Here is a 17,066-nt window from a genome sequence, read left to right as displayed (position 1 = left end):
ACGCGCATCAACTTTTCGTGCCCTGGCCATTTGCTCGCCAGGGCCAGCACTATCGAACCATGCAATTTCACACTTCTCGATGATGACGAAAATGCGCTATACAAATTCAGATGATATTATATTTTACTATTTGAATCTGTTCTTTAAGAATCAAATTAGAATCAGAATAATTTAATGTTTATTCGTACATAGATGTATATTGCTTGATTTAAAATAACGGATTAAAAGGATTAGATAATAAAGGTAAATACTACTTTGCGACGATCTACATTGTGTTATACCACGCATAGTGCTCTTCTTACGCGGTACTATTGACAGAAACTGTTAGAAAGTCTCAGAGGACTTGGGTGATGCATATTCAACCATATATTAGCTCGGCGTGTGCAAGGTTGCATTATCGATCATAATTTACGACGCGTGCTGCATTGTTACGTCAGTGCAGCTCGTTTACGGCCAATATTATCAGGTGGGAGTGAAGACGCATAAACTTACACGCGTTATGCCTACGATCAGCTGATTTCGCACTTCGTGTCAATTTCGTAACAAGCAAATAATCGTTCCAAGTATCTAAAGAGAAGAAATTCCAGGTGCATCTAAAACGTCAACTTTTACCGCAACAATTAAAATGTTATCCATCCAAATAACTCCGGGTGTCGGATTCGAAAATCAAGGACGGCAGTTTGGCACGGATTTCAAGCGGCATGCTGATTTACTTTCACGCGGACAATGAAATTTCGTTCACGGCCAATACGTTGTTTAAATAACAGTAGAGAGTGTCGGCGCATAACGAGGAGCGTGGGCAAAGTAGCAACGATTACTCTGATGGTATTGAAGAACCATGATTCCGGGTAATCATACCGGCACGCGCGTTCTATTTTGCAATTCCATACCGTCACGTCGGCGTGTGCAACTTATTAAAAGTCGACACGTCTCGCGCGTACTACGCGCCCATTTCGAGGGGAACCTTGCGAGCGATCGTACGCGATGCATAAGTATTGCACCGGGTGGCATAGAGTTGTTCTAATATCCAAGGTAATTGTACTCAGACGTGCTAATGATTGCGACACAGTCGCAATCACCGTAAACCAAATCAGAAGGAGCGTAAGAGGGAGGGGGAAAGCAGGTAGAAAGAGATTTGTGTAGTACGCGCCGGACAGAGAGAAGGCGTTGCATTGTAAACTCTATGACCGACTTTACAAGCGATCGGCTAGGATACAGTGCCTCCAACGGTCGATCGACGCAACTAACCGCCATGTTGTTTCCAAACCCGAAATCAAGTTCGCACCACTCTTTACAAAGAGAAAGGTAAACGCCGATCGCTACCTCGTCCGAAATTATGACATAACTTTGGTTTCGCTGTGTTTTTTTGTGGTAAGGGAATTCAACGTTCGTAAAAAGAGAATGGAATTTTTCTTTTTCCTTTTTTTCTTTCCATTTAACGATAGATTCTTAACTATTCAGTCCACGTAACAGCTAACAGCATCGATTTTAATCCTAGTTTCGATACTGATCTGCATTTTAGCGTTCTTATCCATATCCGATTTTCGCTGGTGAAACGATGTTAAACAGATGTTCGTTTTCCGTGCCAACCTTTCCTAAGATCGACTGTTATTCTGCACTCGGTAATAAATACGAGGCAAGAATATATAGATCCCAAAAGAGTTACATAAATTAAGATAAAGAATCTAAAACGGAGAAGCGAGTACTTTAAAATCTGCTATTATCAAACTAATGATTTCTATTATAAATTCTGTATTCTACCGAACCATAAGATTAATTTTTTTCATTTAAAAATAATTTTTATGAGAAGAATTATAAAATTAATTTATATCACGTATAATTCTGCTACGATTGCAAAGATAATGCAGTATGTATCGTTTCTAGTTTCCAACTGCCGAATAGGTCCTATGGATAGCTACAGCGACGGAGACCGGCCGGCCGGCCTATGACTATAAGTTAATACTTATGTAGAGTGGCCATCCGTGATCCATCTTGCGTAACCTATTTACCGGCAAAGTGGTACAAGCACGTATGACATAATCCCGTGCAACAGAGCACGCACTGTGCACTTTACATTCCGGTCTGTTCGAATACTATTTTAAATAGCCCATACTGCGATTGTGCGCCTGCGCGGCAGCTCAAGCCGGCACGCCGCGCTGCACCAGTGCGCGACGTTTAGCAAATTAAAAATACACGAAGAAAATCAGCCCGTGAAACAAGAAGATACAATTTTACCATTATTATATATCCCATGGAACCTTTCTTTTACGCCCCACTTGTTTATTTTAAACATACTTTTGTTTCCAACATACTTTTAAAACTATACAACAAGATCTTTGAGAATCTTGAAGAACTTAACTTCATATTCTGATATCGATTATGTGGAACTTAACTTTATTCTTAAATCTAACGACTATAGTTTTTCAGTCTAAATAGTGTTTGACACTTAATTCCATCTACTTCACACTCGGTCAGCTATTTTTATAAACTATTTGAAAAAACGTACAATTTATGTCTGAAACCAGTTTTATGTATGTAGATCTTAATCGAACCTGCAGAACCTCTCTCGACTAAACTGTAAACAACCAGGATATTCGAAACGTGGCTGATAAAAATACTATATACTCAATCAAACTCCCTTTGCGATCAGTTTCCCTCGGTCGAGTTCGTAACCTCGAATCGAACGAGTACGCGACGAAAAGAGGCGAGGTTAGAGAGATCGAGAGAGATTGACCACCTGCTGCTGAGCGTGGCCCAAGCAACTAGAGCAATGAATTATAACCTCGGATCTCATCGAGCTGTCGGCAGCTGTTGGACGGACGTTTCTTCTGTATGGCAGAAAAATTAAAGCGTTCTGGATTCTCCGTCGCACACAGCGATTGGTAAACGAATATAAGAGAAGAAAAGCAAGAATTTATTGAAACTAACATGCGTATTTCCAAAAGCGTCAGTGGCTACAAGATAGCACGAACGATCGCATGGAATGAAGGAAACACCCGCGTGACTACATCAGACTGCTAGACAAGCCTGTACGCATACCAACATTTGTTTACATCGCGAACGGTTGTTGCGGATGCGCCTCTATGTATGTATGTATATAGAGTCGGACCAGTTAGGTTTGGTAAGCCTGTGCCGGGATATCTATCTTTGGATCCACGCACGAAGTGCGCGCACACACTGGCCATCTCTTACTCAATCGTCTCACGCCTGTGCCGGTGACCAGTGACACCGTTAAACGCGACCATTATTTCGAATGCGCCCCGCAGGTCGGATATTTCCGTGGTGACCGTAGATAGACCCGATGGATCGCACCGTTAACGGCGAAACGCACTCCCGCAGTGGAACGCATTACCACGTATCCAATGTTGTGCTATCTTTTCGCCGCAGTGAAATGCACGCGTCAGTGATTCTCAACTTTTGTCGGTTTCGGTTGCATTGTCATGTTGGTTGAGAAGTGATTATGTTGGACAATTTGACAGAAGAGTGAGCGAGTTTGACGATTGTGACCGCGATAAGTGATACGACGAAATAGCTGCGAGGATTTGTAAAGAGGCAATTTTATTGCGCGATCATGTCGGTTTGGTAGGGTACTTTGAATCCAGATAGAGAAAGATGTGCTAGAATAATAGCAAACTCAAAATATGAACACTATCTTTGAGGTGGTTTTACTGAAAATATAATAAAACTTGGTATAAAGACTAAATTACCTTCTAAGTTGATACTTTTAGGGATTCACAGCATGTACATTCTAGGAAGCATTTAGTTAAATACGTAAGATGCATGTTTAATTAATTGCCGATTATTTGTAGTAGTACAACTCTGAGCAAGTAAAGCCTTATAAATATTCCAATAAATGCCACACTACGCTAATTTCTTCCTCTTTTTATGAAATTGTAAACGATGGTAAAATCTAATATTTCTTAAGGAATGAAAATTTCTAATTAATGAGCAAATCAATTGTTAAATTTTAGAATTTCTTATAGTTCTGAATAAATATAGTAAATGAATAGTGAGTACAGCCATGGACAATATTTTGAAAAAATAGGGACTGCAACGAAGTTGACGGTCGAGCGCCATGGCTATTGACATATTGTCAGGGCTAACAGAAGGCAGGTCGACCGGTGAGGTGTCGAATCGCGAAGTGGACGTTATGAAACTGCATATGCAAGATGTTTGCTAAAGCAGAGGTACACGATAGTCGGCAGAACGCACGGAAGCTTTAAAATTACCACTTACACGTACTTGCGCTAACAGATAAACGCCGTCCAGTATTTACCGATTCACGGTTCGGTAAATACTTCGACGTCACTAAAAGTCAGCCATGTACGCTCGCTTATGTGTTGCATGTATAAACAGGTAACGACGTGGGGAAGTACTTACGTCAGAGTACTACATCGGTGGATTAATTATGGCGATTAAAGATTACAGATGATCACGGTGAATTAAGGAACACGAAAAACACGTCCTGTTACGTATATCTCATCACGGATACGATGATTAAAAATAATCATAATTGCGATCGAGAAGATTAAGATGAATCTCTGAAGTTTATTACTATCACGCGCCGGCGATAATGTGTTCGTTGAAACCAAGACCTGAACGATTTTCATTCAGAATTTATGCTTTCGTTGATGTTAAGGAGTATTACCATAAGAAAAAGTTCCCTTTTTTTAAACTTCAGTTCTCTCTTGAATGTAGTAATAATTGCCGTATATGTATGTACTTCAAATAAGAATAAACGTGTGTTGAAAGGTTATCTATATTTAACCCTATAATGAGTCTCCCCTTATTTAAGTGCTACAGCTCCATATTTTCCATTGTCAGAATTTTTTTGTACGAAACTACCAAAGGATATGTAAATTTTAAAAATTTTGATTTAATAAATTACCAATTTAATCAAAATTAATTAATTACATAAATAAGCTATAGTACAATAAAATTATCATTTAGTACCCAAACCGAAATATAAATATCATAATACACATACCCTTAAATGTATACAAATTCGACAAATAAAAACCAACTATTCCTCGAAGAATTTTAAGTGTCTTTCATTCTAAACATCTACTGGAAACATGTCTTTAACCTACGTGACATCGTTGTTAGATAAAAACGCGACAATTTGACCATTTGCCACCGCAGTAAGGCAGGCCGATTTTCCGGTGAACTCGTGCAAAACAGACATAACTACATATTGCGGGGCGCAAAAATATCGGAACCGGACACTTCGGTCTGACCAGATCCGGTTTATTTTTTCCCCCGAGTGGAGCATGAGCGCTCGCGAGCGCGCAGCAAAGTTTCCACGAAATGAAACCGTGGTCACGCCTGAGCTACCTAACGGAGGTAGAAAGATATTGCGCTAATGCGTTCCACGTGGGGTCACCGGTAGCCGGTGCACGGGCCAGTACTACCGTACTGGCTTCGCGCATAAAACCGACCTCTCCCGCATCTACGTACATACATACATACGCGCGAAAGAGCCTCGCTGTACGGACAAGCAAGCTAGAGAACGCCAGTGCCTCTCATTACGAATCTAACCGCGCCCACGTAGCGGTATCGAGGCTGCGTATACTTCTCTGCCACGCCTGACCGACCGTAATAGCGCTATCCCTCGTTTTATGGGGTATTTATTACGTTGCGCTCGCTACGCTTTTCTACGAATCTGCAAAAAACTCTTGCGGCTCTCGGCAACTGTATACGCGAGTATACTCGCGTGTGCGCAGCCGCGCGTGCGCGCGGCCACTTCGCGGATTCTATCTGGCCGTAACTCGAGAAAGGCGTGTCGAAAATCGACGGACTGGCATCGGTCTCGTGTATCGTGTGACTCCAATATCGGGCGGCGGATGCGCCTCGAGACGCAGGCATTTCCTTCTGTTAACCCATTCGTTAACCTGTTATTCGTTCGCTGGAAGTTATACTCCCCTTCCATCGGTTCCCCTACCCATTTACGATCAGACATTGTTTTACTCTCGAATATTCTCGATCGCCAATCCGCTAGAACGACGACAATCGGAGAAACGAATTCCATTGTGCGTGGCAGTTATGCTTCACAACGCGGCATTCGTGTCCAGATAGAGGTAACATGTTTGCCTCTTATAAACCTGTGTCTATCCCGCACGCGGACAAGGGGAGTGAAGTGACCCTGCTCATGCGCGTCGCGTAAATAGGAGAGCCACTGTACAGTCTGCACGCGGAACGAGGTCACGAAAATTAAATTTTCTGATTAACGGCACGCACGCACACACCCACCCGGTAACAGCCGGCTGTCACATCGTCACGTGCCATTCCGTCTTTCCTCTCTTACCTTTTGGTTGATTTCACCCAGCTGTCAAAGATCTATCGTCTGTACCTTAAGAATAAACGCAACATTGCGGCAATTCGTCATAGTATGTCATCGGTACTGTCGATGGCGTGTTATCGCGCGCGAGAATACGTTTTTCTCGCTCTCCGAAAACATCGCGAACATCGCGTTCGGCAGAACAGCCTGGCTATGCGCATGCGCGCTCGCCGAGTTTGATGCGCGCTAACCTGTGCTCCGATGCAACGAGACCCGGCGGCGGTACGGATGACGTATCAAACCTCGTTATGCCTAACGTGCCCCGCCAATGCTTTGTGCGTTTTTCTTTAAACGTATGTATATACAGCGTATATATGTTTGTAATATATGAGTATGTGATATACAGCAATACACAACGCTACCGAGAATGAGAAAGGAATGTACTATACATACATGTAAATAAGAGCGAAACTTTGACCTATTCCTCCCTTTCCAATATCAATTCTCATTGAATCAATTTCATATTGAACATAAAATTTGGCAGTTAGTTAGAAATCTGATAATTAGAAATTTGAATTTGATTTGATCTAGAAATATAAAATTGTTTAATTCGATCATTCGAAAATAAAAGTTACAAAATTATTGTCACTTCAAAATAAATAAACTACCCAATAAACTTATCGTCAAAGATTACAAGAAAGCGAACTTAAAAGTAACTAGCGTCACATCCGCCATCCAAGAGTTACGCCAATACGGGTTTTGAAAACTCTGGAAAAATGTACTATTTACCCGAAATACGCAAAATTAAACAGAAGAGATAAGAGAAAGTAGAACAAAATGGGTATTGCTAAACTCACTCACCTCTTGGCCGTTCGGTACAATTATCACGTCTACTTCGTCGAGATGCTCGCGATGTTGTGTGACCTCTGCGTGAATTTCCCGTCCGTTGTACGTAAGATAGACCTTCTGGCCGGGCACGAGATGCGCGCTGGTGACAGAGCCGAAACCAGGCCCAATCAAATCGCGATCAGAGTATTCGGTGCTGGGACTCGGCGGACGGCCGCCGGGAACGGAATCGAAGCGCACGGAGTAGCGAGTCTTCGGTGTAATGCTGAGGCCTGACTCGGACGCGGCTGACGCCGGCGTTTTTACGGCGTGAATGACGCCACTGTAGTATTTCCCGTCCTCGCCGGGAGCACACACTCTGGTGCCGATTATGCTACGTTTCGCCAGCCTCTTGCCCGTCGACATTATTCGTGATTATCTATGGTTAAACGATCTCGGCTCTCGTTTCGATCACTTCGATAAATCGATTGAAACGTTCGACGAGGATTCTAACACACCGATATACTTCACAACAAAATACCATGTATCGAATCGTTCTCGAAAGTATCTCGCGCGAATTCGCCTCTCATATAGATCATTTGCACCGCGGTTAAAGACTCACTCTTCGACTACCGTCCGCGAAACTCACGTTAAAAAACGTACGTAGATGCAGAAACCGGAAACAAATTTGGATCACACTAGAGAAGAAATAATGTCACGCGCGACTCAACAGTTCGACACTTTCCATAAGAGATGATCGAAACACGATTGATATATTATGTCTATGATTCGAATGAATATTTGGAAAATCACTCCCGGAAACTAGAACACCAGTTTTACTCGTCGTGTGTGTAGCTTCAACTCTTTTTTTTCCTTTCTTTCTTCCTACGTCTCCGAAACTCCGTACTGCGACACGTTGCTTTAGGTCATCGTTCCGTGATAACTCGCCGAGGACAGATTGGGCAGTTTTGCGTGAAATTGCAATCGCGATAGCAAATGCGATCCTAAACCGAGGAAGGACGCGGTGGCCTTCGCGGCCTGAACACAGAACTCAACGTATCAACAAAACGGCGTGCACCGTTGCCTGTATTCGTCACGCCGTCCGCATGTTCGAGGCACTTCGTGATCGATTTGTGATAATACTTTGGAGTGCACGCGGTAGATAGCATAATATATGACTGACGCTTGCCGGTGAGTAGAAATCCGGCGCTGTACGGTAACTTGAACGAGCAAGCGGTACACGATTCAATGGTATACGGGCAGGAGTAGGACTCGCGGTACCCGACATGTGACGCACAGCTGAGCGACCGAGGGACTGAGGACAGACTACCAAGCGGCTTTCACTGCGCCGGCCGGCCGCCCGCCCGCCCGGGAAAAACAGCTGATAGATAACAACAAACCCACGTGATTCGGCCTCGAGCACCGATTGGTCGCGCTCGCTGACCTACTTACTCTCATTGGCCGTCCGCCCGGACAACGAGAAGAACGGGAAAAAATCGCAGACTAGAACCCTAGCCAAAGCATTTCGCTCATCAAGACCTTCCACTTTCTCAGCCCTCTCCTCTTTTCGTACGCCTGTACTCGGCGTCCTTTCTGGCGTCCCTCTTTTCTATGCGCAAAGTACGTCGATTACATACAGGCTCATATGAAATCTTGCACACCATCGATTTACTTTGTCAAATTAACCTAAAAGTATTCATGGAAATATCGATTTTGCATAGGTTTTATAAACGGCAGTTTTGTAATCAGCTGGTACTTAAATACACAAAGTAGTCATTTTGTCATCAGCTGAGAACGCCTGTGACGAAATCGGAGCGAGTGATCAGTCTGCCGATAGGTACAAACCCCGCGTCAAAGAAGCCTCTCTTCGTAAGATACTCCTACTGCCGCTCGTATACCATACTGTAACATCTTTTTAATGAAATACCTTGAATTTCCTCAAGATTCTTACTTTTTGGTAAAGTAATGTCTGTAGGAAAAGGGGAGTTATGCGTTTCATCGCAATAAATATTGTTTTAACAGAGAAAGACTATGTTTATGGTTCAGCTGTCAGTAGAAGGCGGCCATTTTACGTCAGCTGAGAAGGTCGGTGACGACACACATTGAGTGAAATATCTTTCGCATGGCAGTCGAGCGTCAGGGAATGTGTCACAGAGAACCTCACCTACAAAGTTATTTGCAAAGCTCGTCACTGTACCGGAAACAGTGTATACTTTATATTTTTTATTTAAAGAACAAATTCATCCTTCCTATCAAATATATAAAATTAATTACAAACATGTAATTTCGATCCGATAAAAAGTTCAATATTTTACAATTATTTCTCTGTTTCTTATACGATATCCTGCCTTATAATGCAAAATTGTCATATATTCAATATTTAATCGTAACAATGTCAAATTAGTACTTCGTGTCAGCTGAGGGCGCTAGTGACGAAACACAGTGGAGTGGATAGTCTGTGAGAGCAGCGATATATTTTGTTGGCCAATTCGTAGTAGCTTTCGCAAACCGGTAGATGACCGTGATTTTTAATCCATTCCGAGTGATTTTGAGCAGCATAGAGTCGTAGGTACATCGATGAAAAGTCGACTTCAGGTAAAAACGTAATTACGCCGATAAATGCGGCGTGGTCGGTAAAGGTGAGGCAGCTGCAGTGCCATACCGTATGCTTGTCATGGCGGCATGGAGGACGAGCAATGAAAATGGCCGGAAGATGCAAGGGGCAGTGGGGAGGGATGGTAAGGCCGAATAGAAGGCAGCGGTCCACGCGTTCTCAGCAGCCTATCCTAGATTTATTTCCGTGGATGTTGCGCAATAAACGCTACACTGTTAGCTCACTGAATGCTACCCCTCATTTAACTTCGAAGAGATGCCAAGGGCTAGTGAGTAACATGTTAATTGTCATCGGCTGCCATTCTTTTCATCGCATAAAGGAGCGCGATTATGTTCGCCATGTATATGCGCTGTAATGTAATTTCTCGCTGTCAATGTAATGGAGACTTAGTCATCCTTGTATTATATTAATGCACCTCTTTAACGCTATCCACGTTTTGGCGTACACATGGAAACGCTTTCCACACGGGGAATTTCGAATGAAAGAAGGCGCACAGAATTTTTACGGAAGGTTTTTATCGGTTTTCAAGAATCAGTAAATGAAAATAAAGAGGTACAACAAGTAGTTTACAGTACGCTTTCACTGTATCGATCATGAGAAAGCAACTCTATAAGAAAAACTGAATCACGTTTTAATTGTGTTTTCAAGTATGTCTCAGACTGAGGAATTCTATCTTTCTAAAAACGTGGTAATATAAATCTTATTATTTGACATTGCTTGGTTTCATCGTTATTATTTTTTTTATTCATACTCAGATATGTCTATTAATAAACATACATACATCAAACTTATATCCTTATTAAAGCAAAAAGTTATTCAATCTTGATATCTTATTTAAATACATGCATGAATTCCATACGTTTTCACAGGATAGTGTTCTACGGTGTAGACAATAAAATCTGCGTTTTAATCACTGAATTAGCTACATTGCGAATATCAATTTGAAGAAACTTATTGAAGTTATCATTTCAATAACAAGAAATTTTAGAAAATTATTTTTTTTATTCCTAACAATAAAATTATAACAAGCTCAAAATTTGAAGGACCATATGATATGAATATTTCTTTTACTGATTACCATCCGTTTCTGATACGCCGTTGTTTCTGCCTATGAACGTATCAGTTAGATTAAAATATGTAATACAAAATGATGAATAATGCCTGATAAATAGTATCTTACTTTTCATCGTACTCTTCTTTCACCCTTCGTTTAAGAAATAAAATTTCCGTTTGCTCCAATAGTTCTCAACATGAATAGAAAATAGTTCTCAACGTTTCAGTAGTAAGGAAAAACATTGGGTAATAAATAATTGTATTCAGCTACTTTTTATTTCAAATTGCCTCATATGTTTTTCATTGCGGAAAACACATTGTTTCTGTCAAAAAAAATAATGGGAACGGTAAGAAAATTGAGACGATACGATGACGTATCTCAATCGTTAACACATTTATCCACGATATCCATCCAGTCATGTTGCAAGATAAGATTACATTGGCGGGGCAATCACGAGCCACAAGAAAACGCAATAATCTCTATCAGAAGTGAATTTGCTGTACTATTACTTCGAAAATCATTAGTTACGGTATAAGTTTAACGAATTTTCGTGAAATCTATCGTTTACTTTTATTACCATGACCCTTAGTATCGCCGTCTATTTAACCATTTCTCTTATTTCGATGTTTTCCGCTTGCGGGACGACAGTTTTGACGCAACAATGCTCGTCGTTTTGCGTGTGTGACACTTGGTATGGTTTGGAGCGCGCTTCTTGTGTGGGCCGCCATCTTTACAGTATACATACAGGTGCACCGAACAACGTGCAAGCACTCGACTTATCGGATAATGTGATATCACTTTTAAGTAACTTCGAGTTAGCGGTATGTTTGAATTTATTAAATTATTTTTCTTTGTTTGTAATTATATGCAACTGAGTATAAATTTTACTGAAGCAAATTCTGATAATAATTTCACTAAAATATTGTGAATTTGTGCGCATAGTAAGTGAGAAATTGTTCATTACTTTAGGATGTTGGAATGACGAGATTAAAGTACCTTAATCTTTCTGAGAATGCAATCAGTGAAATCGGCCTAAATGCTTTCGATGGCCTTACGAATTTAACGATCTTGGATCTATCGAAAAATAGACTCCATGATATTTCAGATGAAGTTTTTGAAAGAAATAGAAATCTACGAATCTTAATACTATCGAAAAATAATTTCAATTCGCATGTACCGAAATTACGATCCTCTTCGTTAATGGTATTAACATATGTATATCTGTGATAAAATTATTATCTTCGATAAAAATTTCATTTTTAATAAGGTGAAGTAAATTTTGATGCAGGAACTAAGTTTGGATTCATGTCAGATTAGTCATTTACCTCCAGATACGTTCAATGGACTCACGCACGTTCGTCGTCTCGATCTTTCAAATAATTTGATGATTCAGATGAGTACCATCGTCGTGCAAACATTGCATGTTTTGAACAAATTATCATTAGAGGGGTACGATGAACAAAGCACATAAAATTAATATATGTATATCACATTATTTTATTAACATAATTGTTTCGAATAAGAATTTAACTTTTACTCTTAAAACTCCATTATATTTTATTTGTTATCAATAATATTCACTTCTCAACATCTCGAATAATTGACATATCTTACCTTGTGTAGATATGTCAGAATTGTTCAAAAACATAAACAAAATTTTCATTTTTTCATTCTTTCCAGAAATCCATGGTCTTGCAATAAAATTATGTTTGAGTTACAAATATATCTCAATACTAAAAGCATCGAATTCAACGAAGTTTGCGGTAAGAAAATAAACGTAAAAAAATTCGAGAAAATGATTAATTTTCATACAAAATCACGTAGTTATCATCATTTGGCAAATGCGAGTATGCTTTTTGATGAAACTAAATCGGTAACTGAATATAATGTATCGAATACACTGAAGGATAAAAATCTGTCAACATATGAACAAATGACAAACCAAACACATGTTGTCGATTATAAATTTGTAGTATATTGGTTTCTTCTTCTTGGTTTTATACTTGGTATTTCAAGTGGATTATTCATTTCTTATATTTGGTTGTCGAGGATGTGTTTATGTAACCGGAGATACAGGTATCACGAACAATTTAACGACGAATTAATAACCTCCCAACGGCTGTCTTTGCTGGATTCGTATTTACAAGGACTCATAAGTAGCGATAGAAGTTTGATAGAATCTTGTCCAAGTACCCCGCCACCTCAATATCGTGATGTTATGCTACGACCTAGCCTCTATCCACCAAGAGTATCGAATTTAAATAACAATGGTACCGGATATGGCGAAATGTATACATAACCTCAGAAGGTAACTTATTGTTGTAGTATGACAGGGAAAAGTAAAAATGCACATCACTACATTATTTATTCAGCATTGAAGCTTTAATTTTTGTTACATTACATATTTTTCATAAAATTTTTTTATATATGTTTGTTGTTATGCATAGTACATTAACGATTACATCATTGACCAATAACTAATAATTAGATTAATAGTAAAATTATTTACGAAAAAAGAAAATTGGATGAAAAATTTAGTAAATTAATTGTCGATAACTAATCATTAATGGCTACACGTATATATATATATATATCTTTGTTAACAATATTTATTAATAAGAACAAACACGACTTATACGTGCATATAACAATAATGCAAAAATATAAAATCAATAGCTACATAACTAAAAGCGCATTTTTTATCATTTATATTACAATATAAGAAGAATTATAGAAGTAAAACTATATACAGTTCAGGCTTATGCTAATAATGCGAGTTATCGTACAATAATTCGGTTCTCGTTTTGAACACAACGACAATTTAAGTACAATCATTGTTATTGTTCGATGGGTTTAATCATTGCGTGGCAATCATATTACTTTTATCTACATTTTGACTCGTATTTAGCGTAACAGTCTTGCAACCGATCGCGGTTATTATATTTTCCATTACTCCATGATCGTATCTCGTACCACGTAGATTAGTTATTACGCTCACGTCTTGACTAAAATCTTTCGATACTAAATTAGCTGGCAGCTTCATCTTGATTTCCTCAATGATGCCGTTCTGTATTTCTAGCGCCAAATTAAATTGATGGACTTTGTTGTCTTCAGTAGGTACATCTACAACGCGTGTTACCGTGAATTTCGGTGTTTTACCATAATTCCATTCCCAGGAACGAAATTCGCTTATTAATTTGTCCAATCCTAAAAATAATAATTAAACAATATTAATAATAATTTGAAATATTAGAGAATTATACCTTTTTTAATATTTATATACCTGGAAACCAGTCCTCGGTAGGATTGATATATTGAAATCCTTTTTGACGCTGAATGAGATCCTGTCCACCATCATCAAGAACAAGAGCTTTAGTGCGAAGATATTCCCAGCCTATTGCAGTAATGAGTTTGTCCATTCGGATATGAGAATTTATATCAATTAAATTTTTTATTGAAGATTGTATGGATGCAGTAGCATTTGTTTCTATACCATCCTGTAATACAAATAAACATATTTTTTTAATAAAATAAACATAAAAATATCAAATAAACATATAAAAATATCAAATAAACATATTTTTTGAAATTTAAAATTGTAAAAAAATTAAATTCTGTTTTTATATTCAGCAACTAGAAAAATTATATTTGAAAAGGTATAAAAATTCTGTCATATTATATTTTGAAGATAGTAATTAGAAATAGATCTTTTAATACTGATTATAAATAATATCTATCTTGCGACATAATTGAAGATAATTTACCTTCTTCTTCTCGAGCGCTAAGCTTAAAGCTGTTTTGTTTACATTGACCAATAGGGTGCAGTGATGATATGCATTAGGTCGTCCTAATTTCGCTGCAGTACCAGATATCTGTGTTTTAAAATAGTTAAGGATATATAGGTAAATTTTTGCAAAGCGTGAAGCTTTGCTCTTATGTAGGTTGTTCCAACTGGGTTTTTAATGTAACTTGGTACAAAATAAAGAAAAATCTGTTAGTGTTTTTCTCGAGAATATTCTACTTTTATAAAATGAATATAAATTTTTAAATAAATCGTTACACGCTATTAAAATTTTAGAATATACAACTAAGGATTCTGCAATATAAAACATCACATACATATACACATGCCCCTTAAAGTTTTACAATAATTTTACAATTATTTTATATATATTTATTATTATTTTATAATTATTTTACAATTAACTTCGTTCCAACAAATTAAGCACCGACTAATGTAGTCATTGAAAATGTAATTTTGGAACAAAAATAAAAAATAAAAAATGAATAAAAAAATATATATGTAAGCCTGAAAATATATATATATAATATATATATATAAGTATAAAAATATATATGTATACCCTGAATAAAAAAATATATATGTAAGTATTTTTAATACATTACATGAAAGGATACTTTGTACTTCTCTTCGACAACGATGTCTTCGCGTTTATTAACCTCGGCTTCTACACCCCATTCTCGATACAAAGCTCTGGTAATGATGTCCAGATTATATCTTCGATTATACCGTTCCCGTGGCGTGAAGAAGGACAAATTCAAATTACCACGATCATGATAGACAGTACCACCACCACTGTTACGTCGGACCAGAACTATACCGCGTTTTTCAGCCAGTTGAGTGTTGTGCTCAATCCATGGATTTTGATGTCGTCCTATTACTACACACGGGTCGTTACGCCATAGGAGTAATACGTGGTGATTCGTAAAATTATAGTTGTTATAGAGCCAATGTTCTAACGCTAAATTGGTGAACACATCTGTGGCTTGCGATATGAATACTGACTTCGTAATCGAATCATTAGCATCATTCTGCTTTTCGTTAAAGCTCGTTGAGTATTTACACATGTGATACAAATTATTGTATTGGGGTTTCCGTTTGATAATGATCATAAATCTGTTTATCAGAGACATTTTCCTTTCGTTGTACACGTGTAAGTAGAATATATTTTTCATACACACGCAAAATCACTGCCTACTTTTTTTTATGTCACGATGAATCGAACGATAGGTACGTACATCAGCACTGATATGAAAATCGTACTCCTTGGAAACGTTGTACGTGAAATCAGTCTTTAATTACTAAATTCGCGAGACTTCCTTTAACACCTCCGTTTTTGTAACGAAATCAGCCTTGACAATGTTTAATATTTTTGTCCGTAGATAGCACCCTTACTGACAAAATCTCGAAAAGTTAGATTGAATGGCTGTTATAGAAATTAGGTAATCGTGAAGGGCAATTGTTTGATGCAACCACTTCCACGTTTGATCCAGGGAGTTAATACGGTATCGGATACCTAAACAGTCTCGGCAGTCCTTTTGCATTCCTCCGTGTGCTGACAGTTTGGAAAGTATTCAAATTATCCGCAGCGAACGGTATACGGTGACTAGGGCGACCTCTTCCTCTCTATCGATGCGTAAATTCCGTCCAAGATAGAATCGCTGGTTCTTGTAATGTTACAACACTTGAGAATAAATTGCACGCAACTACGAATCGGAGCTAAAATTCACTGATGCACTCTCCGAGTCACTGTGAATACTCTAGCGGGAGATTTTAATGTTATATAAACTCCTACTATAGTTGAAGAAAGTAGTGGGAGGTCTTTAAACCTCCATGCAGGAGGTTATCTAAGTTCACAGCACAAAGTACAGGCAGTACAGCTGACCTGCTCATGATAACACGTCACAAATGTATATGTGTTCTTCTTCGTAATCGACTCTCTCCCACGAAGTTTCAGACTCGTAAATAGTACCATGCATATCCTTCCGTATTCTCCCTAATTTTTTCATATAAATATATTTGCTAAAAAATTGTATTCTGTGTGAATTTTATTTATTGTAATATTGCCTGTTATTAGATTAAATAAAAAAATGTTAATAATGGAAAATTAATTTGTTATCAATTTTAAACTATGCTATTCCGTTTAAAGGTTATAAGTAATTACATTATATTTGGAAAAATAGTATCAGATTTTGTAAAAATATCTATATTACATGTATTTTTTTCAGTATTTTTAAATAACAAATATGGATAAAATAAAAATAAAGTTTATGTAAAATAGAGTATTAAAAATGTATATACCTCTTATTTTTTTTATCCGTATAAACATTTGTCTTTATTGTGCTTCGTATTTATATCCTAGTAACAGCTAAGTAATACTGTATGGTATTGGAAGAAGTAATTAAGGCCAATTTGATAAGAATATATCCCCTACTCTTCCGTATCATGCGTTCACACTACTATTGCCTTTATAACTATGCTGATAAATGACATT

General features: G+C 38.1%; 4 protein-coding genes and 1 long non-coding RNA gene across 6 annotated transcripts in view; 2 read left to right on the top strand and 3 right to left on the bottom strand.

Moving 5' to 3' along the window:
- Glut4EF (Glucose transporter 4 enhancer factor) overlaps positions 1-8,435 on the bottom strand; it is a 94,341-nt gene extending 85,906 nt beyond the window's left edge. The window contains exon 1 of the mRNA XM_069114347.1: positions 7,139-8,435. Within this exon, the coding sequence (XP_068970448.1) occupies positions 7,139-7,528 (390 nt within the window). The 5' untranslated portion in view covers positions 7,529-8,435. The remainder of the gene's footprint in view (positions 1-7,138) is intronic.
- On the top strand, positions 2,265-4,865 carry LOC138180458 (uncharacterized). The gene is made up of 3 exons (XR_011173311.1): positions 2,265-2,470; positions 2,540-4,356; positions 4,422-4,865. It is a non-coding gene; the product is annotated as an uncharacterized LOC138180458 (long non-coding RNA).
- Positions 8,436-11,348: 2,913 nt separating the features above from the next.
- On the top strand, positions 11,349-13,132 carry LOC138180447 (slit homolog 1 protein). Its single transcript, XM_069114329.1, has 4 exons — positions 11,349-11,591; positions 11,740-11,973; positions 12,059-12,219; positions 12,451-13,132. Exons 1-4 carry the CDS (start codon positions 11,349-11,351, stop codon positions 13,067-13,069), a joined length of 1,257 nt encoding a protein of 418 aa, XP_068970430.1. The 3' UTR covers positions 13,070-13,132.
- A 315-nt stretch (positions 13,133-13,447) lies between these two features.
- Lipt1 (Lipoyltransferase 1) lies at positions 13,448-15,747 on the bottom strand. Of its 2 annotated transcripts, none has more exons than XM_069114331.1 (4): positions 15,178-15,747; positions 14,535-14,642; positions 14,054-14,267; positions 13,448-13,977 (listed from the first exon to the last, which is right to left on the bottom strand). In XM_069114331.1, exons 1-4 carry the CDS (start codon positions 15,745-15,747, stop codon positions 13,628-13,630), a joined length of 1,242 nt encoding a protein of 413 aa, XP_068970432.1. In that variant the 3' UTR covers positions 13,448-13,627. The 2 variants fall into 2 exon arrangements, with proteins under 2 accessions (XP_068970432.1, XP_068970433.1); XM_069114332.1 differs by having other exon boundaries at positions 15,190-15,747.
- A 214-nt stretch (positions 15,748-15,961) lies between these two features.
- Positions 15,962-16,547, bottom strand: LOC138180449 (uncharacterized). Its single transcript, XM_069114333.1, has one exon. It carries the CDS (start codon positions 16,114-16,116, stop codon positions 15,964-15,966), a length of 153 nt encoding a protein of 50 aa, XP_068970434.1. The 5' UTR covers positions 16,117-16,547; the 3' UTR covers positions 15,962-15,963.
- Positions 16,548-17,066: the final 519 nt, after the last annotated feature.

This window comes from Bombus flavifrons, chromosome 5, assembly GCF_040668555.2.
Source record: "Bombus flavifrons isolate JBK064 chromosome 5, iyBomFlav1_principal, whole genome shotgun sequence".
Lineage (NCBI taxonomy): Eukaryota > Metazoa > Arthropoda > Insecta > Hymenoptera > Apidae > Bombus > Bombus flavifrons.
This window is presented reverse-complemented; position numbering and strand designations above follow the sequence as displayed.

Coding starts and splice junctions, on each gene's coding strand:
- LOC138180447 (XM_069114329.1), top strand. CDS start 11,349: ATGACCCTTAGTATCGCCGTCTATTTAACCATTTCTCTTATTTCGATG. Junction 11,592..11,739: donor TAAGTAACTTCGAGTTAGCG/GTATGTTTGAAT, acceptor TCATTACTTTAG/GATGTTGGAATGACGAGATT. Junction 11,974..12,058: donor TACGATCCTCTTCGTTAATG/GTATTAACATAT, acceptor ATTTTGATGCAG/GAACTAAGTTTGGATTCATG.
- Lipt1 (XM_069114331.1), bottom strand. CDS start 15,747: ATGAAAAATATATTCTACTTACACGTGTACAACGAAAGGAAAATGTCT. Junction 14,268..14,534: donor TAGCGCTCGAGAAGAAGAAG/GTAAATTATCTT, acceptor TTTGTATTACAG/GATGGTATAGAAACAAATGC. Junction 13,978..14,053: donor TACCGAGGACTGGTTTCCAG/GTATATAAATAT, acceptor TATTATTTTTAG/GATTGGACAAATTAATAAGC.
- LOC138180449 (XM_069114333.1), bottom strand. CDS start 16,116: ATGCAAAAGGACTGCCGAGACTGTTTAGGTATCCGATACCGTATTAAC.